Source organism: Arachis ipaensis, chromosome B1 (assembly GCF_059453495.1).
Source record: "Arachis ipaensis isolate K30076 ecotype BB chromosome B1, ASM5945349v1, whole genome shotgun sequence".
In the NCBI taxonomy this organism is placed as follows: domain Eukaryota; kingdom Viridiplantae; phylum Streptophyta; class Magnoliopsida; order Fabales; family Fabaceae; genus Arachis; species Arachis ipaensis.
In genome coordinates, this window is record NC_142436.1 from 128,158,720 (window position 1) to 128,180,169 (window position 21,450).

Below are 21,450 nucleotides of genomic sequence, written 5' to 3' on the forward strand. Positions count from 1 at the left end.
GGTTGTCTTGAGTATAACAACGAAGGTACATCTCTAGACACCTATTAAGCACCTCGGTCTGGCCATCGGACTGAGGGTGGTAAGCCGAGCTCCACGCTAGGGTGATACCTTGGCGCATACAACATTGCTCCCAAAACTTGCTTGTGAATACCTTATCGCGATCAGACACAATAGACTGTGGCATGCCATGAATACTCACTACATGTTTGATAAATGTTTCAGCAACTTGGGGGGCTGTAAAAGTAGCTGCTAGTGGTAGGAAATGGGCAAACTTTGATAGTCGGTCCACTACCACGAAGATGACCGAATACCCTTGTGTCAGCGATAACCCCGTCACAAAATCCATAGCAATATCCTGCCAAACATCGGTAGGGATCGGAAGAGGTTGGAGGAGACCGGCGGGTGGTAGTGTGGAGTACTTCGCCTGTTGGCAAATAGAGCACTGGCGCACATAATCCTTGACCATACGAGCCATATCCTTCCAGAAAAATTGGGGAGTCAATCGGCACAATGTCTTTTGATAACCACCATGTCTACCAATGGTTGAGTCATGGCACTCATAAAGAAGCTTCGGGATGAGGGACGAAGTAGAAGGGATTATCAGTCGGTCCTTCCAAAACCAAAGACCCTGCCAGTGCTACAAATTGCCAGACCGAAGATCCACCTCAGAAAATAAATCCGAGGGGTTGAAGTGCTGAAGATCTGACCGTAGCTGCGTGAGAATGTCGCAAGTGAGCGAGGTGGCAGGAAAAATTGGCGAGACAGCCCATCGGCACCTTGATTATCCGAACCCTTTTTATATTCTATCTCAAAGTCATAACCCAAGAGTTTGGCCAACCAAGTCTGCTGTTCTGGCGTTTGAATGGTCTGAGCTTGGAGTTCCTTGAGGCTCTTGTGATCCGTTCGTATCACGAACCTGTGACCCAGCAAGTAGTGGCGGAACTTAGCCACCGCTACTAAGATTGCTTGCATTTCCCGGGCATAGACGGATTGCTTCTGAGCCGTGCAGGAAAGTTTCTTCAAAAAATAAGCGATGGGATGTCCAGCTTGGCTGAGAATCCCCCCAATACCGGTACCCGAAGCATCTGTCTCAAGCACAAAAGGTTTGGAGAAGTCGGGAAGTGCCAAGACTGGTGCATGAGTTAGAGCCTCCTTCAATGTCACAAAAGCATCCGAGGCTGAAGGCGACCACACAAACCCCTCTTTGCGCAACAAGTCAGTGAGTGGTGCTGCCAGAGTGGCAAAATTGCATATGAACTTTCGATAGTAGCTTGCTAGTCCCAAAATGCCCGGAGTTGCTTTACTGAGGTTGGAGTCGGCCAACAACGAATTGCTTCAATTTTTGAGTCATCCACTCTCACCCCCTCAAGTGAAACCACATGGCCCAGATACTCAACTTGTGTTTTTCCGAAAGAGTATTTAGAGAGTTTGGCAAATAGGGAATGGTGCTTAAGCACGCGTAAGACATATACCAGATGATGTAGATGAGACTGCCAATCAGCACTATAAACCAGGATATCATCAAAGAAGACGAGGACAAATTTTCGTAATACCTCAGAAAAGATAGAATTCATCAAACACTGGAAGGTAGCAGGGACATTAGTCAGACCAAATGGCATAACGAGCCATTCGTATAAGCCCTGGTGTGTCCTGAAAGCCATCTTAAAACAATCCCCTGGTCTGACACGAATCTGATGGTACCCCGAGCGGAGGTCGAGTTTAGAGAAGAACCGAGCACCAAACAATTCATCGAGTAATTCGTCCACCGTCGGCATAGGAAAGGAATCCTTGATGGTGGCATGATTGAGGGCCCGATAATCAGTGCAAAACCGCCATGAACCGCCTTTCTTTTTCACCAACAGCACGGGCGAAGAGAAGGGGCTAGTGCTTGGCTGTATGATGCCCTCGGCTAGCATCTCAGCGACGATTTGCTCAATCTCAGCCTTTTGGCTATGAGGATATCGATAAGGGCGGACCTTAATAGGCAACGTTCCGGGCAACAAGGGAATGGTGTGATCATGTACTCTCGGCGGGGGCAAGCCTTTTGGAACCTGAAAAACAACTGAGTAATCCCGCAATATAGTAGCCAAGTCGGGCGCCAAATCAGAAGGTAATTCCAAAAGAGGAGGGGTGTCTGTAACCGGTTATTGGAGCTGGAGTGTATACATTTCCATAATCTCATCTGTTATGTGCAAACGCCGCAACTGATGAAATTGTGCCGGGGCTAGGTTGGCATCTTTTTCACCCTGCAAAGTAACCATTTCAGCCCCAACCATGAAGGTAATGAATTTTTTCCTGTAATTTACCAAATGGGTGTCCAGTGTCTCAAGCCAAATATCCCCTAAAACCAGCTCCTCACTAGCAATGGGAAGTACGAAAGCCGATATAAGGAGCAAATGATCCTGAATGGAAACAGGTAAATCACGAACCTCACCCTCGCATTGGAGCAAAGCACCATTACCCATCTCAACCTTGAATATTGGGGAATGATGAACGGGCACTGCCAGGCGTCGAACCAAAGCCGGGTGGATGAAGTTATCTGAGTTGCCGCCATCCATGAGTACGCGGATGTCTCTGCCATGCACCAGACCTCGAAACCTAATCGACCGTCGGGCAGGGATGCCGGCCATGGCATTGTACGAAAGGTGGAAGGGCTCGACCCTATCCTCAGCTAGTACCGGCGAGATTTGGTCCACTTCAGGAATCTCAATTGCAGAGTCCTGGTCAGTAGGGACTTCCTCTACAGTTTGGATCAGAAAACAGTGCTTGGAAGCACATTTGTGGGAAGGGGAATAGCGCTCGTCACAGGTAAAACAGATGCCCTTTTCTCGCCGAAACTGTATCTCCATTGGGGTTAATTTGCGCATTGTGTTAGGCTTTGGAGGGGTGGGGAGCAGTGGAGGGTTTTGAGGCGGCGGTTGTGCAGGGGAAACGGTAGTGAGTGGTTTTGGGGCTAGGGCGGTGGTAGGTCGAGCCGGCGGTTGCTGTGTCTGAGCAACGGCAGAATGCCAGCGTTGGGTGTGGGGCAGAAACTTTTTCTCGAACAATTTGGCAAGAGAAACTGCTTGCAACAAAGAGATCGGTGAACGGGCTTTCACCTCCCGTTTCAGTTCCGGATGAAGACCACCCACAAAGCAATCCACAAGCAAAGCATCATATAAGCCATATGCACGGGCGGCTAGGTCGTTAAAGGATTCAAAGTAAGCATTCACCGTTGTGGATTGTTTCAATTTCAGTAGCTCTTCTCGGGAGTTTTCAAAATGGGACGGCCCGAATTGCATTTGCAAGGCAGTGGAGATGGCAAGCCAATCAGCCATAGGTTTGAGTCTCTCCCACATCTGAAACCAAGCAAGGGCCCGGCCCTCCAAATTGACGGCCACCAGATCCAATCGTTGGTCCTTCGGGATATCATAGATCCGGAAGAAGCGTTCCACGCGATAGATCCATTGGGAGACATCCTCCGCGCCAGAGAAACGAGGGAAGTCCACTTTCATCTGCCGAGGGTGGCCAAAGACAGGGGAGGATAGTCCGCGTCTCGGGGATTCTGCCAAGTGCTGGGTGAACTGCTCCTGTAACGAACCAATTCTTTGTGTGAGAGCGGCGAATTGCTCGATGTAGCCATCCGATTGCTCGGTTAAACGAGAAATTGCAGCTTGCAATGTCTGGAGACGCGTATTCTCTGTCATTGAAACTCAATGGAAGCACCAAATGATAGCAATTGCAAGCTATAAAGGATTCTGATGAAAAATTGAAAGTGGTACAAGTGTAGTATAACAGCACAAGTATAGTATAGCAGTATTAGGGATGAGTCCAAGTAATCAGAGTATGAGGGAATTAGATGGAAGGAATGAAGGAATCAATGAATGTAGTCCAAGTTCACCTGCAAGGGGGATCTGAATTAGAATGTGAAGTTTTTAGGGAGAGAGAGTACAGAGAAAAGTTATCAAGTCAGAAGAGAAGACTCACATTACACACATGCCCCATCAAGGCCTTTTCTCCCTTCTTATTTACCCCCTTTCTTTCCTCTTTGTATCAACATCTTTTAAATAATTCTTATTTTTTTATATAATATTTTGATTGTAATATATTTTTATTTTTGTCTATTAAATTTATCTAAACAATTAAAGAACTATTAGTTAATATTTTTAATAATAAATTATTTTTTTTACTACTCAAATCATCATCATCATCATTATTATTATGATAACATTTAGTAAATACATTTAAAATATGTTTTAAAATATTTTTGTTCATTTTTTCTTATAAGTGTTGAAACTTGAAAGGTTCCTATCCAAAAAGATTAACCTCGCCACCAGTATATACTATATACACGTAAAAGATACCTTAAAAGAACAACAATGTATATCCTAATCCCAAACTATAAACCATCAACTATTTAAACACATTGGAAACCCACACGGCTTAAAGTTACTTATTGGAAGCAATCAAAATTCCAAGGTTACGACTTACATGAAGCATATTCCAAACTCAGTAATCTCCATCAAGTTTTCCAGTTCATTCATTTCTTTTCATTCAGGTTAGCTAGCTAACTAGGCATTAGAGGCAAGATAAGAGAGTAAGAGACATTAAGCATATTCCAACATTGCACCCAGTCATTCAGTTTATACCCTCACGTGTGGGTTTCTACTTTCTCAATTACTTGCATGGGCCTCCAACTTTTTTCAAAAAAAGCCCACTAAAGGAAACCTAACTCATGAAGCAATCTCAAAAAAATATAAATAAATACCACAAGACAAAACGGCAACACCCTCGTCGTTGGTTCACTATATAAACAATCACAATTGGCGCGTTTTGAATGTTCAAGTTTACATCAATCAACTCAATTAAAAATCCATTCTGTTCTTCTCAATTGGATACAGTGATTATCGTTTTCTGTTGAAATGGGTCCGAACGAAGACCGATCCGAAATAGTGTTCTTCGACGTCGAAACAACCGTTCCAACCCGACCCGGTCAGGGTTTTGCGATTCTTGAGTTCGGAGCCATTCTTGTGTGCCCGAGAACGTTGACGGAGCTCCGAAACTACTCCACACTGGTTCGACCCGCCGACCTCTCACTCATTTCGCCCTTGTCGGAGCGCTGCAACGGTATCACCGCTGACGCCGTCGCCGCCGCACCTACCTTCGCTGACATCGCCGACGCGGTTTACGACCTCCTCCATGGTTGGTTTCCTCTGACTCTTTTGCTCCGCTGTCACGAAAGCTCTGCTGCTGCGTTTTCGTTTTCAAATTCAATTTGAATTTTCCAGAAATGGTTTCTTTTTTGAAATTGAGCACCTTCGGTGACAACTCTTGTAGGTTTGAAGTTTTGAGTTATGGCACAGTAATTATCTGAAGCCATTTCGTGCCCTTTTTGCATGCTATTAGCTCATTGAGCTTGAATTCTGAATAATGCATAGTTCTACTGGTGAATTTGTTATAGATATTCTCATGCTTGCATGCTATTAGCTAATTCAGCTTGAATTCTGAATAATGCATAATTTTACTGGTGAATTGGTTATAGATACTCTTATGATATAGCTTGAACCATCTCTTTTGAGAGCTTATGTAGTTAGGTGGAAGTGAATTCATGATTTAACCTAAATTCTGGTTTTGAATGATGGTTATGTATGTGTCGCTTGTGCTGAGTTGTGTGTAGGCCGGATTTGGGCGGGTCACAATATCTTAAGATTCGACTGTGCTCGGATCAGAGAGGCATTTGCTGCTATCAATCAGCAAGCACCAGAGCCAAAGGGTGCTATTGACTCTCTGGTTGTGTTAACACAAAAATTTGGAAGAAGAGCTGGTAATATGAAGGTATGATTTCATTAATTTGACATGTGTGGCTCTTTTTCAGTTTCACAATTTCATGTTTGGCCATCAGCTTATAAAAATTCGTTTATTTGCTGCAGATGGCTTCTCTTGCTACATATTTCGGGCTTGGACAGCAAACACATAGGTAGCTAATGAATGTACCTAATGCAAAGAGTTATTTGTCATTCATTCTCTATAGCATCATATAGACAGTTTCTTTTTGCTAATATTTTCTGCAACATATTACCAGGAGCTTAGATGATGTTCGAATGAATCTTGAAGTACTTAAATACTGCTCAACAGTTCTATTCTTGGTAAGTTTCTTAATTTTAAAGCTTTTGTTATGATTTATTGCTGGAATTGGAACAACTCTGCAATTGATGTATTGCCTATTGTTATTATTGTTGTCGTTGTTATTTTTTTTTTTTTTTAACTAAAACAGAAACCAAAATTCACGAGTTTGTGACATCAACAAAATATATGGTTACTCAGGTTTAATTATACATGACAAACCTTAACACTTGGGCTTCCTTTTAAATAATTAAACTGCAGTTTGTGGGAAGAATAATCCAACATTTCTTGGTGTTTCAACTCTATAGTTACATGCATGATTTCTGAACTTTCTCCCTTATTTTACAAATTAACTGAGAAATTTATCATAGAGATAACGATAATCTCTTTGTCTACACAGGAGTCTAGTCTCCCAGATATATTGACTGCAAACAGTTGGATTTCACCCAATGCTATTACCAGAAGTCGTAGTAACGGGAAATCTCCCATAGATGGAGGCTCATCAAATATGAACAAGGATTTTGTAATGTCATCATCTGCCACTGCAACCAAGGAAGAAAATCATCCAATACTTTCTCTTACAAGGGGCAATGCAAATGGAGCTGTCGTAGATACTGCACAGTCCAATATAGATAAACAAGACTCTTTCGATCTACGTACTCTTGGTGATGAAATACAAAAGTCCATTCAGTCTGATGTTGCCATGGATGAAAAACCCACACAAGAGTCAACTGAGATGTCTTCCTCATCTTTTGTGTCTCCAGCATGCAGCAGCTACGTTGTTCTAGAACCGGATGAAATATGTATTCCTTCTATTGATGCATCTCTTGTTCCATCTCTCTTTGGCAGTCGGAATATAGAATTACAGCACAGTGGTTTCCCCTTTCAGCTTCATTGCACTAGTCTGAAAGTTCGGTTTGGAATAAGCACAAAGTTTTACGATAATGCTGGTCGGCCGCGGTTAAATTTTGTAGTTGACGCATCACCGAGTTTATGTAAGGTTCTTGATGCATGTGACAGTGTTGTACAAAAGTTATCCGTGGATTCTGGAAGCAGCTCTGATTGGAGGCCAGTTGTTATTAGAAAAGAAGGCTTCTTCAACTATCCGACTGCCAGATTGCAGTAAGTTCTTGGCCTATATACATAAGCATGGATATTCTTTTTTCTTTTTCTTTCTTTTTTAAGAAAAAGTTTGAACCCCCAGTATTTTAGCTTACCAAAGCCAAATCTGATTTGAGCTGAATTAGCAATGAAAATGATAGCCTCATTTCAGCACGCAAAGTTTTTCCGGAAACCGGCAATTAAATTTTACATGACCACCAAATATTTTGGGGTTTGAAGCAACTCAAGAAGATTTTCCATTATTCTGAACTTGTTTCTAGTTATATTTAAATCATAAGAAATTACAGTATATCAATGTGCGCTTTCTATTGTTTGTGAGCTTAACATCATGAAGGTAGGGATGACTTCAAGAATATCATTAACTGAATTGGTGAAGTGAATTCAAATTTTTCTGCTATTGTGATCCTATTGAGAATTTCACTGATTTTTGCAACACTTACATTGCAGTATACCTACAGCAGTATGTGGAGACGTTGCCTTCTATGCCACTGAGATATATCAGAGAGAATCATCTGGCACTGTGCAAAGACTCCTCTTCAGCAAGTTTGATGCCGAAGAACTGGGTTCGTTGTTCACGCCTGGGACATTTGTGGACGCATTCTTCTCCCTAGATCCATATGACTATCAGCAGAATGCAGGGATCAAACTAGTTGCCAAAAAGTTGATTATCGATTGCAAGTAAAAGGAATATCCGAAGATGGGATTTTACATTTAATTTTAGGTTAGGTGCTACATTATGGCACTGATTAAAATTTGTTATCAACAGAATTTGCTACAATCAGATTTGTTTATTAAGTATAGAGTACTGATGTTAATTAGTTCAATTTCATGATTCATAGTTCAACTAATGTTCATACCTTTCAAAATTCTTCTGTTTACTCATGGTCATGGGTTCGTCCTCAACTAGTCAACTCAACTCCATCTTCACCTTCTACAATAAACTTGTGGCAAAAAAATGTAGACGAGAGATGAAAGTAGCATTATTAATTTCAAGGACCAATAAGAGTCAATATTAAAAGTGAAAAATCAACACTCACTCTTGCGACAGTAATGAAGTAAGTAACAATTGAGAAAGAACCGTGTTCTTTTAAAAAAGGTTAAATATATTTTTTCTCTATAAAATTTTTTAAAAACTTTTTAAAATAACTCAACATCTAATTTATTTTAATTTTGTCTTTAGTATTTTAAATATGTTTTAATTATATTCTTGAGGGATAACACTATTATCGGAGATATTAATATAGTAATTGTATACTAATGTGTCATTGACCGTTTAACATGTAGGATTGTAGTATAATTAAAACATCATGATAAAATTGAAACTATACGTTAAAGATAAAATTAAAATAAAGTATGAATGTTAAGGATAAAAATAGTATTTACTATTTTTGTAATTTTTTTCTAAATAAAAATCATATCAATAACTCCCTTAAACATATCACTTTTATTAAGACTCAGTTTAATATCATAATATTTTTTATTTAGAAATAAAAATTATGGTAAATGTGACACATACTTTTTAAAAAATTATATAAAAGTATTGTTTAGTTGCTCGGGTTCTGGAGGGGTTGGAGAGGTGCTCCAGGTGAGGAGGTGGGAACTGGCCTGGATCTGAGCCTGTGTGCGAGCCGCGTGGCAGACGATCTCCTGAGCTCTTTGTGAAGTATGGGAGGAGCCACCTGCAATGACACTCTGATGCACAAATCAGAAAGTATGCAGGCAGTTATGAGAGTAAGGGTGGTAGTGACGTACCTTGGGGGAGGGGTAGGGCCCTCCCCATATATACCCTGTCAGTGGGGTGGGTCCCACGAGGACAAACCCACCTTCCTGGAACTTTTCTTCCTCCAGCTGTCGGGTAGCTGGCTTCTTGGAAGAGAGGTGTCCGGGTCAGGGTCTGGACGTGCGACGCCCCACCGACCGACCGCTCGGGTCGGGTAGGACTGTACGCCGGGTCGGACTAGGCGGAGTGCCAGCTGAGCTGGGCCGCAACAGTGCCCCCAACGCGCCAACTATGACTGTGAGCACCGTGGTTGGCGCGTTCAGTTCCTCTTCGCGTGTGTTGTCGTTTTGTCGGTCACGCGTGATTGGGGCGTACCTTGTTTGCACGTGTGAACCTCCTCGCTGTAGGGGAGCGCCGTTTCTCGCCTCGTTATTCGTGTCTAGCATTTAATGCTCTTAATGAGTGATTTAAAACTTTGCGTGAAATGACCGCTGTACCCCTGTCTTTCGCGCTTCTTGGAGTTAGTTTTCCTTTCAGTTTCTCTTTCAGTTTTCACCATGGTTTTGAAAACCGAACCGGACCGACCGGTTCAATCCGGTTAACCGGGAACCGTCACCAAGCCGGTCCGGGTGAGTTTAGAATAACCGGTTGAACCGGTGAACCGGTAGAACCGTCTGGTTTTTTGGAGGGTTTCCGGTTCGAAAATAAACCCTCCAAACAACGCCGTTTTATCCTTTAGAAAAAAAAAAGTCAAAACTGAAGTGAACCCTAAAGACCTAAAATATATCCCTGTAAGGCCGTAACCCATCTTCTTCACAAACTCATCTCTCCTCTCTTCTCTCTTCTCTGAGAATCGCGCCGCCACTGCAGCCCGTCGCCACCGCATCCCGCAGCCACCATAGCGACGGGTTTGACCACTGCAACCCCACCGCGTCATTGTCATCGTGGAGCTCGCCTCTCTTCTCTCTTCTCTGAGAATCGCGCAGCCACCAATCGTTGTCATCTCTCCTCTCTTCTCTCTTCTCTGAGAATCGCGCCGCCACTGCAGCCCGCCGCCACCGCATCCCGCAGCCACCATAGCGACGGGTTTGACCACCGCAGCCCCACCGCGTCGTTGTCATCGCGGAGCTCGCCTTCTCTGTATTCGCCGGTGTCGCATCCTCTGTTGTCGCCGTTGCTCACCGCCGGTAAGTAATACTGTGTTCCATGTTTCACACTTCGCAGCCATCTCCTCGGCATCTGCTTCCTACTCTGTTCCATGTTTTTTATTTTCTGTTCTGATTTTCTGTTCAAGTGTTCATGATATTTTTGGCTGAGGTTATTAATTTATTTTTTGCTGAGGTTATTGTTTGCTGAGGTTATTTTTTTCTGTTCTGATTTTCTGTTCAAGTGTTCATGATTTTTTTTGCTGGGTTAGGACTTGTTTGCTGGGGTTATTAATTTATTTGTTATTCTATTCATGATTTTGTTGCTGAGGTTATTGTTTGCTGGTTTAGTAAGTGTTTGCTGAGGTTATTAATTTATTTGTTATTCTATTCATGATTTGGTTGCTGAAGTTATTGTTTGCTGGTTTAGTAATTGTTTGCTGAGGTTATTGATTGCTGGTTTAGTTTTATTGTGGGGTTGGCTGAGTTAATTTTGTTCATAATTTTCTGTGGGGTTTGCTGATTTTACTAGGGAGTTTGCTGATTTAAGTTTTACTGTGGAGTTTGTGGAGTTTGCTGAGTTTTACTAGTGTAGACGAAGTTTCTATCAACTTTGAGAGGAACAAGAGCAGGGTATTGATCAGAGTTTAGGCTTCTGAGTTTCTTGTTGAGATTTTGTGCAAAAGCTGAGTCATTTCTAGCAGGAAGTTGAAGTTGAGGAAGAGAAGGGATCAGTGTTTGAGATGCCTTTGTATTGGAATATAGCTGTGGTGGTTTTGTTGTTAACTGAGATTGGAGCATTCATAAAGACCCTTTGCAGCCATGAAGTACCTGCTTGGAACAATGTTGGCATGGACTAAAACATGTGGTTTGCCCTAGTCCAATTAGTATAGAACTTGTGGTAAATGGTTTTGTTAAATTTTGATGGATGATAGTTGATGGTGTTTCATTAAATTTTCTGTTTGATAGTTGATGGATGATAGTCCAATTATGTTTTTTTTAATATTTAAAATTATATATTTAATTTTAATAATTTTATTTAATATTTAATTAAATCGGTTGAACCCCGGGTCCCCGGTCGAACCACTAAACCAGTGAACCAGTCACTCTACTGGTTCATTGACCGGTTCGGTTCTCGCAACCTTGGTTTTCACTTCCTTACTGCCATCACACTCTTTTCACTTCCTCCCATCTTTTTCCAAATTCCCTGCTGCAACTTTCTACTCTGCTCAAGTCTCCTCCAGCTTTCCACCCTCCTTCGATCATTACGATTGTCTTGGTAAGTTCCATCTTTCATCCCTCAGTCTGGATAACTTTATTTTGCTATTTATGCCGCTTGCTTTCCTGTTTCGCTTCTGTATGCGTGTTGTTCATTTGATTGAATTGCATGTTAAATGACGTTAGCGTTAGGTAGATGCGTTAGGGGGGTTACCATTCCAGAATGTTGGTTTTTTAGGCTTTATTTTGGCTATAGATTTATCCCTTGTTTGACTGTAGCTATCGAATAGACAAACTGTAGTTTCTGGGCCAGTCCCGATCTCCCGATCTCTTAGACTAACTGTGAGTGGTGCCTCCACTGTAGGTATGGCCCAACGTCCTGTTGCACGGGCTCCCATTGCGAGAGCACCTTATGATCGGTACGCCTGGGTAACCTCGGACCTGAAGGATACCCCTAACCAGATGGACTTAGAGGAGCTTAGCAAGTTCTGACAAGCCGAGTACCTGTGTGGTGGGAGTGGAGGAAGCCAATTACGAGGTTTTTGTCCCTGCCGTTCACAAGCGGATATACCAACTAAACCTACACTCTCCTCGGGTCCCCGATTGGATCTAGATGTACAAAGTGATGTTCACCCAGCTGGGAGTTTGCATCCCCTTCTCCCCCTTTCGAGATGGTTTGTGAGTACTTAGAACTGCCGGCCTCTGTCGAGGTATTTTTATTTCTTTTTACCTTGACGAACCCTTCTAAGGAGGGGAAGGAAAAAAAGGGTTTCATGTCTTTCCGGTCAGCCCAAGGCCGGAGGATCTTTAGTCTGTTTGAGGATTCATACCATGGGTTCAAGGATAAATACTTCAAGGTTCGCCCGGCCGAAGGGCGGCACCCCTTTTGGTTGACGTTGGAGGGGGAACGTCGCATCCCGACCTACTGGAGTTTCGGGACGGGGGCTAACACCTTTACTAAGGTGACGTACAAAGGGCTGTCTTCCGAGAACAAGAGGGTTGCCGGCGTGTTGTTGGCTATCTTTGAGAAGAATCATGTTAATCCCCATCTCCTTATGGGTGATCGGGATATGGCTAGGAATTATATATGTGAGTAGTTGTTTAGTGGTGCACCCGCATTTGCTATTACCCTTGCTTATTCACCCGACTTAACGACTAACTAGCTTCCGTGTTTTGTTTCAGTATCAATGGCTGGCGAGCAAGTTGGGCTTGATGCCTTGTTCAATACATTTCTCGCTGGTGATAGCGATGACGACTTTGCTACCCAGAACCAGGAGGTGCCTCCCAACAATGCCGTCGAGGCCGAAGCTCAATCCCAACCTACCCAGGGTGAGGTGATCAGGACTAGTGGTGGTCCGGGTCCCCAACCAGAGGTCGAGGCGGAGGACGAAGAGGTGATTGTCGTTAACAACCCAAGGAAGAGGAAACCGTCTTCTAGCCCCGAGGGAGTTCTTATGGTGATGGAGAAGAACTTCAATGCCGGGAACTTTATTGATTCCCAACTACTCCCCGGCACGGAGGACTTCTTCCATGGTGGGAATCTCTCTTCGCAGGCCAGGTGGATGTACCGTACCCTGTTCCGGGGAGCCGCCATAGCAAGGAAAGCGGAATCTGCCCTGGCAGGGGCGCGGTCGTTGGAGAACAGGCTCGAGTCCTCTGTCCAAGCTAATAATAAATACAAGGTTGAAGTCCAGTTGCTTCGGGAGCAGCTAGCTGATGTAGAGGAGAAGGTCAAGACCTTCGATGCTGCCGTGGCGCGGCTTACCGAGCGGGAGCTCACTTTGGAGGGTCAGCTCAACGCTGCTCAAGACCGGGTGAAGGAGCTCGAGAAAGAACGTGACGAGTCTCTCTCGTCGGTAGCCGCGGCCAAGAACGAAGCAGCTGATTTAAAAAAGAAGTATAAAGAGACCGTGAGGCAAAGTAAGAATGCCATTTTGATGACTGAGGAGGCCCTCAAAGCTCAAGTGAAGTTGCTGGCTCCCGACTTTGACACCTCCGCAGTTAGTGTTTTCAAGACCATTAAGGATGGCAAAATTGTTGATATGCCGAAGAAGTGATGCGGTCTTACTTTTGTATTTTGGTTTCTTATAATATGTAGATCTTTGAATGCTTTGTTGTAGTAAACTTGATTGCCATTTTTCCGGTATAAAACGAGATGCTTGTTTCCCGCTTTGTCGGTAATCAATTTGCTTGCTATTTTCTTGCCGATTTGTTGGTAATTAGCTATTCGCTTGTACTTGTTTACCGCTTCGTTGGTGACTAGCTAAGCTAGGCCTTGGCTCTTATCGTTTCAGTAGCCGTTTATTACGGTGTTCATTGCTTAGTGGTTCCTGGGGTGATCAATCCCGGGATACCGTGTCGTTCTGGTGCTAATTACTTGGCAAGGTAATTTGATTACTTTAGATATTGGATATGAAACCAAGAGATGATAAATTATCGACGAACAGCTAATTGAAAACAACTAACCACAAATAATATGATCATGAAGTAATGACAAACAAAGGGCAAATATTCCAACATAAAGCAATACGGGTCTTACTAAACCGGTTGAACCGGTAGAACGCTTGCTCACCTAGTGTGCCTCGGCTGCTAGGGATAGAATCTCCTTAGGTTACTCGCGTTCCAAGTTCTTGGGACTTTCCTGCCATCCAGCTGTTCCAGTTTGTAGGCACTGTTGCCGAGCACCTCCTTCACCCTGTACGGGCCCTCCCAATTTGCCGCCAGCTTTCCTTTCCCAGGTGTCGGGGGTCCAATATCGTTACGTCGTAGAACCAGGTCATTCTGTTCAAACTCTCTCTTGAGTACTTTGGCGTTGTAACGCAGGGCCATTCTTTGTTTCAACGCTGTCTCCGATAAGTGGGTCATCTCCCTAGCTTCATCCACCAAGTCCTTTTCTACGGCCTCTTTAACTCCTCCTAAAAGTAGTCGTGAGCTCAGTTCACCGATCTCTACGGGTATTATTGCATTTACCCCATAGATGAGCTGGAAGGGGGTCTCCCCGGTAGACGACTGCTAAGTTGTGCGATAGGACCAGAGTACCGAAGCTAACTCGTCTGCCCATGCTCCCTTCTTTTTGTCAAGTCACTTTTTGAGGCCTTGTAAGATGACCATATTCGCAGCCTCGCCTTGGCCGTTAGTTTGGGGGTGTTCAACGGATGAGAATTTCTGCCTTATGCCCAAGCCGGCGAGAAACTCTCCGAATTTCTTATCGGCAAATTGTGTCCCGTTATCCAAGATGACGACCTCTGGGACTCCAAACCTGGTTGTTACTTGCCTCCACATAAACTTTCGACAATTAGCCGAGGATTTGCTGTCCAATGGCTCAGCCTCTATCCATTTGGTATAATAGTCGATGGCGACTATTAGGTACTTGACTTGCCCTGGTCCGACCGAGAAAGGTCCTAACAGATCGATTCCCCATTGTGAGAATGGTCGGGAGGCCATTAGTAGGCTTAGTTCGGCCGTTGGCGCTTTGTGGAAGTTGGCATTCTCCTGGCATCTTCTACACCTTTTCACGAATTCCTTGGAATCCGCCATCATTGAGGGCCAGTAATAACCGGCCCTGATGAGCTTTCAGGCTAAGGCCTTCCCCCTGATGTGGTGGCCGCAACATTCCTCGTGGACTTCTCTAAGCACATAGTCCGTTTGGTTGGGACGCAGGCACTTCAATAGGGGTTGGCTAAGCCCTTTCTTAAACAACTGGCCTTGTATTATTGTATACTTGGCTGCTTCTCTTCTTAGTGCCTTTGTCATTTTGTCGTCATCGAGGAGTTTACCTTTTTCCAAGAAATCCATGATTGGGTTCACCCAAGAGGGGGATTCGGTTGCCCATGTTATGTGCAGAGTCACGGTTAGTTCTTTCAGTAAACCTTGAATAAGAGGTCGGTTCCCTGTTCTTGGCTTCGTGCTTGCCAGCTTTGATAAGAGGTCAGCCCGGGTGTTCCTCTCTCTCGGAACATGTTGCATCGTGATCTCGTCAAACTCCTCGCTCAGCTTTTTGACCCTATCCAAATATTTTTGCAATAGTGAGTCTCTAGCTTGGTACGTTCCATTAATCTGTGATGTGACGACCTGAGAGTTGCTACATACCTCTACTCTGGTGGCTCCGACCTCCCTTGCCAAAACCAGGCCGCCCAGAAGGGCCTCGTATTTCGCTTGGTTGTTGGACACTGGGAATTCAAACTTCACTGATTGCTCATATACAACTCCGGTTGGACTTTCCAGGATGATCCCTGCTCCCCCGAATGTTTAGTTGGAGGCTCCGTCCACATGGAGTTTCCACCGTGTGGTCGGTGTTTCAGAAGGGCTTCCTGTTACTTTGACTAGGAAGTCCGCCATGGCTTGGGCCTTGATCGCATGCCTGGGTTTGTATTGCAAGTCATACTGGGATAGTTTGATTGCCCAGGCCATCATCCTGCCCGCCAGGTCGGATTTCTGGAGTACTTGGCGGATTGCTTGGTCCGTCCTGACGATTATCTGGTGTCTTTGGAAGTATTGTCGCAGTCTGCAGAAGGAGGCCAGGAGTGCGTATGCTAGCTTCTCCAGCTTTCTGTACCTTAGTTCCGCCCCTTGTAACACCTTACTTACAAAGTAGATTGGTTGCTAGATCTTTCCCTCTTCTCGCACCAGGACTGTCGCCACAGCCTCGTCAGTTATTGCTAAGTACAGGTAAAGTGCCTCTCCACTCTTGGGTTTCCCGAGGACAGGTGATGCCGAGATTATCTCCTTGAAGTGCTTGACGGCCTCTTCACATGCCGGGGTCCATTCGAACACTATCCCCTTTTTCATTAAGTTGAAGAATGGCAGGGCCTTGGCAGCCAAGGCCCCGAGAAAACAGGATAGTGCGGTGAGCCTTCCCGCCAATCTCTGGATGTCTTTTATGCATCCCGAGCTCTTCATTTGTAAGATTGCTTCAGATTTCTCCGGGTTGGCCTCCACCCCTCTTTGGGTTATCATGAAGCCTAAGAACTTCCCGGCTTCTACAGCAAAGGCGCACTTGAGCGGGTCAAGCCTCATGCCGTGCTGCCAAAGAGATGCAAACACAGTCTCCAGGTCGCTAATGAGGTCTTCAGCCTTGGTGGTCTTTACCAGAATGTCGTCTACGTACACTTCCACCGTCTTACCGATAAGATCCTTAAATATCTTATTCATTAGCCTTTGGTATGTAGTGACCGCGTTCTTCGATCCAAACGGCATCACCTTGTAGCAGTACATTCCCCCTGGTGTTATGAACGTCGTCGTCTCTTCGTCTGGCTGGTGCATCGGTATCTGGTTGTAGCCAGAGTATGCGTCCATAAAACACAGATATCTGGTTGGGGCACGCTTTGTTGAGGTCGGAATAGTCCACGCACATTCTCCATTTCCCATTAGGCTTCCTAACTAGGACCACGCTCAACAACCAAGTCGAATAGTCCAGTTCCTGGATGAAACCTACTTCTAGCAGGCTAGCCGTTTGTCTGGCCACCTCTTCGGCCCTCTCTTTGGACATTTTCCTCCTGCTTTGTGCCACTGGCTTAGCTTCCGTCTTTACAGCTAGGTGGTGTGACATGGTCTGGGGGTCAATCCCCGACATGTCGGCTGGTGTCCAGGCAAACAAGTCGGCGTTTGCTCGGATCATCTCCACCAACAGTCCTTTCAAGTCGTGAGGGAGGTTTTTGTTCACGAAAGTAAACTTTCCTTCCGAGTCACCGACCCTGAACTTTTGAGGTCTCCCTCAGGTTCTGGCCTTGGTTTGTCATCGACTCGCGCGTCTAGGTCAGGTAGGAAGACCCCGGATGCTTCTTTGAACTTCTTCCTTAGGGAAAGACTGGCGTTGTCGCAAGTGACCGCCGTTTCTAAATCTCCCTTGATGGATCCCACCGACCCAGCATCAGCGACAAACTTCATCATTAGTAGCTTTGTAGAAATCACTGCTCTAAATTCATTGATAGTTTTTCTTCCCAAGATGAGGTTATAGGCCGTGGAGTCTCTTAAGACCACGAACTCCGCCATTACCGACCTCTTCCCTCGACCCCTCCTATGGATACTGGCAAGGAGACTATCCCATCAGGTTTGATGAAGTTGTCCCCTAAGCCAACCATGTCGTGCTGGTGGGTCTTTAGATTGGTGTCCCGGAGGCCCAAAGCATCAAACATATTGCGGAACATGATGTTCGAGTCTGCTCCAGTATCTACTAGGATTCGCTTTACTAAGCCGGTTCCGACTCTAGCTGTGATCACCATGGGAGGGTTCTCCGAAAAATCATGAAACCATTGGTCCTCGGGGCCGAATGATATTGACGGTATCCTCCTGGAGGGAGGCGTGGAACTGGATGATGACACGGCTAAAACTTTAGCTTGCCCTCCCGGATCGCCTACTCTAGAACATCTTTCAGGACAAAAAAATCTTGGGTCTTGTAGCCGTACCCCTTATGCTAGTCACAATAGAGGTTTTTGTTCCCTCCTGTTCTGTCCTTCAATTGTGGGGGCTTCGACAAGATGCCTTTTTGTAGCCGTACCCCTTATGCTAGTCACAATAGAGGTTTTTGTTCCCTCCTGTTCTGTCCTTCAATTGTTGGGGCTTTGACAAGATGCCTTGTCGGCAATCTGCTGATAGACTTCAACAATTGGGGCTGTCAGGGGGTGTAATTGGTAAACTTCCCTACCCGGGGGAACGACTTGAAGGTTTTAGCTGGAGGTCCGTCCTTGGAGTGCTCCTTTGACCTTTTTCCGCTACCGGGCTAACGAGCATGGGTGTAGGCGGGCTGCCGCTTGTTGGCTGCCACGACTTGGCTAACTTCTTTGTCATTGATATACTCCCTAGCCACATTTTGAATTTCCTGTATTGTCCACACGGGCTTGTGGTAAGGTGTTTCCTGAAATCCTCGTTCAGCAATCCGTTTGTCAAGCACAAGCTGGCCACCGAATCGGTTAGGCCGTCAATCTCTAAGCACTCGTCATTGAACCTATCCAGGTACTTCCTGGTCGGTTTGCCAGTCCTTTGTATTACCCCAAGCAAGTTAATCGGGTTCTTCACTTTAGCGATACATGTGGTGAACTGAGCCAGGAAGGCGCGACTGATGTCGGCAAAGGTGGTTACAGATCCCTGGGAGAGAGCATTGAACCAGTGAATTGCCGGTCCCGCTAAGGTCACAGGGAAGGCGCGATACCTTACTTCATCACCCACCCCTTCCAGGTTCATCCTGGCCTCGAAGGCCGTTAGATGTTCTTGGGGGGTCTTAGGTCCCATCGTACCTCATCTTTGTTGGCTTATCAAAGTGCTTCGGAAGTCGGACCTCGAGGATCGAATGGTGGAAAGGGGTTGCCCCCATGATTACAGGTGGTCGCCTTCTCCTTAATCTTTCTCTGCTGTCTTCTCGGTTTTCCTCCACGGTGTTTCTTGTCGGAGGTCGGGTGTAAATTACAGGATCTTGCCGTCTTCTTGGCACCTCCCTGCTTTCGCCTTGGCTTTTTAACTCCGATCGGGGACTCGGGGTGCGTCTAGAGCGGCTCCTTTGGGGGCTTCTCACACTCCTTTGGAGAGATCGGGAACGCTCTTGCCTCGGAGTTGGTTGATGGTGCTCTCTGCCAGCTACCTCCCACTCCAGATTTTGTACCCTGTGGCGCAGCTCCTGTATTATTCTGGCGCTGTCGCTACCCGTTCCTCCAAAGGGACGCCTCTCATGGGAGCACGAAGGGAGCTCGGGTCGCCGCGGAGGGGATCTTGTGCGTTCGCGAGAGGAAGCCACGGAGGCTACCCTGCCGGTTCGGGGAACCCTTTCCTCCCCGCGTGGTTCGCCTCCGTCGTCTGCCTCCACAGGACCCAACAAAAAGTCCATTTCTACCAGTCTCCACAGATAGCGCCAATGTTCGGTTGCTCGGGTTCCAGACGGGTTGGAGAGGTGCTCCAGGTGAGGAGGTGGGAACCAGCCTGGATCTGAGCCTGTGTGTGAGCCGCGTTGCAGATGATCTCCCGAGCTCTTTGTGAAGTATGGGGGGAGCCACCTGCAATGACACTCCGACGCCCAAGTCAGAAAGTATACAAGCAATTATGAGAGTAAGGGTGGTAGTGACGTAACTTGGGGGAGGGGTAGGGCCCTCCCCATATATACCCAGTCAGTGGGGTAGGTCCCACGAGGACAGACCCACCTTCCTGGAACTTTCCTTCCTCCAGCTGTCAGGTAGCTGGCTTCTTGGAGGAGAGGTGTCCGGGTCAGGGTCCGGACATGCGACGCCCCGCAGACCGGCCGCTCGGGTCGGGTAGGACCGTACGCCGGGTCGGACTAGGCGGAGTGCCAGCTGGGCTGGACCGCAACAAATATTTTTTGAAATGTATCATTTTTATTATATAAAAATAATTTAGATACTTTTGAAAATATTTTTACCATAATTTGTTAAGTAGGAGAAGAGAATATAATGTATTGATTAGTTGTGATGGTATATGGTGAATGAAATATTGAAATTGCTTATATAAAAGAAATTTTTTTAGAGAGCTATCCCCATCCCCATTTATCCGTGTTAAATGTTTTCATATCTTGACTACTATTCTTTTGAGATAATTGTATCGTGTACATTGAGCAGTCGTGATACATATTTTTTGTGAGTATTTCACATTCTCATTGTAATCGATCAGACCAAAATTTTTTCTTACACATCACGGACCTAAGTAACCGACATGTGTGTATATTTTAATTACATGCATAATAATCAATATGTGATTCACTATTTAAATACGTAAATTGTTTTAGAATTACTCCATTTTTATAATATTTTATGAGATTCATGCAAATTATCTAAAATAGTCATCAGATTCAAATTTTTTTATAATAGTCTCTCAGATAGAACTTCGAGTACTATAATAATTTTTGTGTCATTTCAGGTGCTAAGTCAGCTGTCGAAGTGCTGATGTGACCACCTTTCGTTGGGGCCCATTCGCCTGGAAACTTCAGCCAGCTGTCCAGGTCTTTCCCATGAGGTGGTGTGATGCATGGGTCACTTTGGCTCATATGGGTCGAGGACCCGTCGGGTTTGTAGTCCGTCGAATGGACTTTCGGTCCTTATTGGGCTGGGCTAGAACAGTGCCCCAATGTGGCAAGCTGTGAGGATCGCGATTAGTGCATTCATCTTACTCGTATCTCCTCATGCAGCTATCTTTCCCTACTCGTGACTCTATTTACAGGATTCATGCCTCTAGTGCGCGTGAGCTGCCCCCAATGCGTTACTTGGGGGTGTCATTTTGGTTTTCGTGTCTAGAGCATTTAATGCCTTTAATGAGTGATTTGAAAGCAAGCAGAAAGGTCCATTTTACCCCTGGCCTTTCGCACTTCTTCCTCAACGGTTACCATCCCATCACTCATATCTCCCTTTCACTTTTCACTCCCTTTTTTCACTCTCTTCCACAACTGCTACCCCTCGTTCGCCATTTCTTCTTCCTCATGCACTATAATTTGCTGCGTTCGTCTCTATGCCATTCGGAATCTTGTGCTACTGCAATTTTCTATTTTAACCTCTTTTACCTCAGATATTGGTAAGTGAGCATTCTTTTATGTTTATTTTTCCACTTTGATGCTTCTTTTTGCCATTTTTGCTGTATCTTGCCATTGTTGCTACATTTTACTACTGCTTTTCCCTACATGAAACTAGTGCCTGTTATATAGCCCTTAGGGGTGTGTCGTAGATGTCTCTTTTTGGATTTAGGCCGGGAAATAGTGCAGTATAGGATAGTGATGAGGTAAGAGAACTTAGTTTTAGTTTTGGCTTAACTCGAGCTTCTGACTTTCTGATATTTTAACATAAGTAATGCCCCCACTGTAGGTATGGCGCAGCAACCTCCTGTGAATCGTTACGTCTAGTGTACCATCGACGTCACGAGCACATTCCCCAGGGTGACTGTGGATGATTTACAAGAGCTTCGCAACTCGGGAGCGTTATGTGGGGGTGGTCCCGAGGAAGCCAACTATAATGTTTTAGTGCCGGGTGCCCAAAAACATGTTTGTCAACTCAACCCCGAGGCTCCCCGGGTTCCCAACTGGATGTGGGTGTACAAGCCCATGTTCACAGTTCTGAGAGTTCGTCTTCCTTATTTCCGTTTGTCATGGGCCTCTTAAACCAGTGTGACATTGCTCCCTCGCAACTTCATCCGAACAGCTGGGTAGCCACCCAGTAC

The 21,450-nt window shown here is 45.2% G+C and overlaps 3 protein-coding genes across 3 annotated transcripts; 1 reads left to right on the top strand and 2 right to left on the bottom strand.

Annotated features, from left to right (window-relative positions):
- Nucleotides 1–600: 600 nt before the first annotated feature.
- On the bottom strand, nt 601–3,686 carry LOC107611058 (uncharacterized). The gene is made up of 3 exons (XM_016313024.1): nt 2,246–3,686; nt 1,325–2,134; nt 601–1,229 (listed from the first exon to the last, which is right to left on the bottom strand). Exons 1-3 carry the CDS (start codon nt 3,684–3,686, stop codon nt 601–603), a joined length of 2,880 nt encoding a protein of 959 aa, XP_016168510.1.
- Nucleotides 3,687–4,626: 940 nt separating this feature from the next.
- On the top strand, nt 4,627–8,090 carry LOC107633868 (protein NEN1). The gene is made up of 6 exons (XM_016337466.3): nt 4,627–5,181; nt 5,657–5,814; nt 5,910–5,956; nt 6,062–6,125; nt 6,503–7,224; nt 7,672–8,090. The coding sequence occupies exons 1-6, from the start codon at nt 4,902–4,904 to the stop codon at nt 7,904–7,906; spliced, it is 1,506 nt and encodes a 501-aa protein (XP_016192952.1). The 5' UTR covers nt 4,627–4,901; the 3' UTR covers nt 7,907–8,090.
- Nucleotides 8,091–14,880: 6,790 nt separating this feature from the next.
- Nucleotides 14,881–16,879, bottom strand: LOC148578333 (uncharacterized). Its single transcript, XM_088503011.1, has 4 exons — nt 16,742–16,879; nt 15,934–16,575; nt 15,751–15,811; nt 14,881–15,476 (listed from the first exon to the last, which is right to left on the bottom strand). The coding sequence occupies exons 1-4, from the start codon at nt 16,877–16,879 to the stop codon at nt 14,881–14,883; spliced, it is 1,437 nt and encodes a 478-aa protein (XP_088359137.1).
- Between the last annotated feature and the right edge of the window lie 4,571 nt (nt 16,880–21,450).

Coding starts and splice junctions, on each gene's coding strand:
- LOC107611058 (XM_016313024.1), bottom strand. CDS start 3,686: ATGACAGAGAATACGCGTCTCCAGACATTGCAAGCTGCAATTTCTCGT. Junction 2,135..2,245: donor TGAAATGGTTACTTTGCAGG/GTGAAAAAGATG, acceptor AACCGGTTACAG/ACACCCCTCCTCTTTTGGAA. Junction 1,230..1,324: donor AAAAATTGAAGCAATTCGTT/GTTGGCCGACTC, acceptor CCACTCTGGCAG/CACCACTCACTGACTTGTTG.
- LOC107633868 (XM_016337466.3), top strand. CDS start 4,902: ATGGGTCCGAACGAAGACCGATCCGAAATAGTGTTCTTCGACGTCGAA. Junction 5,815..5,909: donor GAAGAGCTGGTAATATGAAG/GTATGATTTCAT, acceptor TATTTGCTGCAG/ATGGCTTCTCTTGCTACATA. Junction 6,126..6,502: donor GCTCAACAGTTCTATTCTTG/GTAAGTTTCTTA, acceptor TTGTCTACACAG/GAGTCTAGTCTCCCAGATAT.
- LOC148578333 (XM_088503011.1), bottom strand. CDS start 16,879: ATGTCGGGGATTGACCCCCAGACCATGTCACACCACCTAGCTGTAAAG. Junction 15,812..15,933: donor AGGCTGTGGCGACAGTCCTG/GTGCGAGAAGAG, acceptor CTCCTTCTGCAG/ACTGCGACAATACTTCCAAA. Junction 15,477..15,750: donor CGGACCAAGCAATCCGCCAA/GTACTCCAGAAA, acceptor TTGAATTCCCAG/TGTCCAACAACCAAGCGAAA.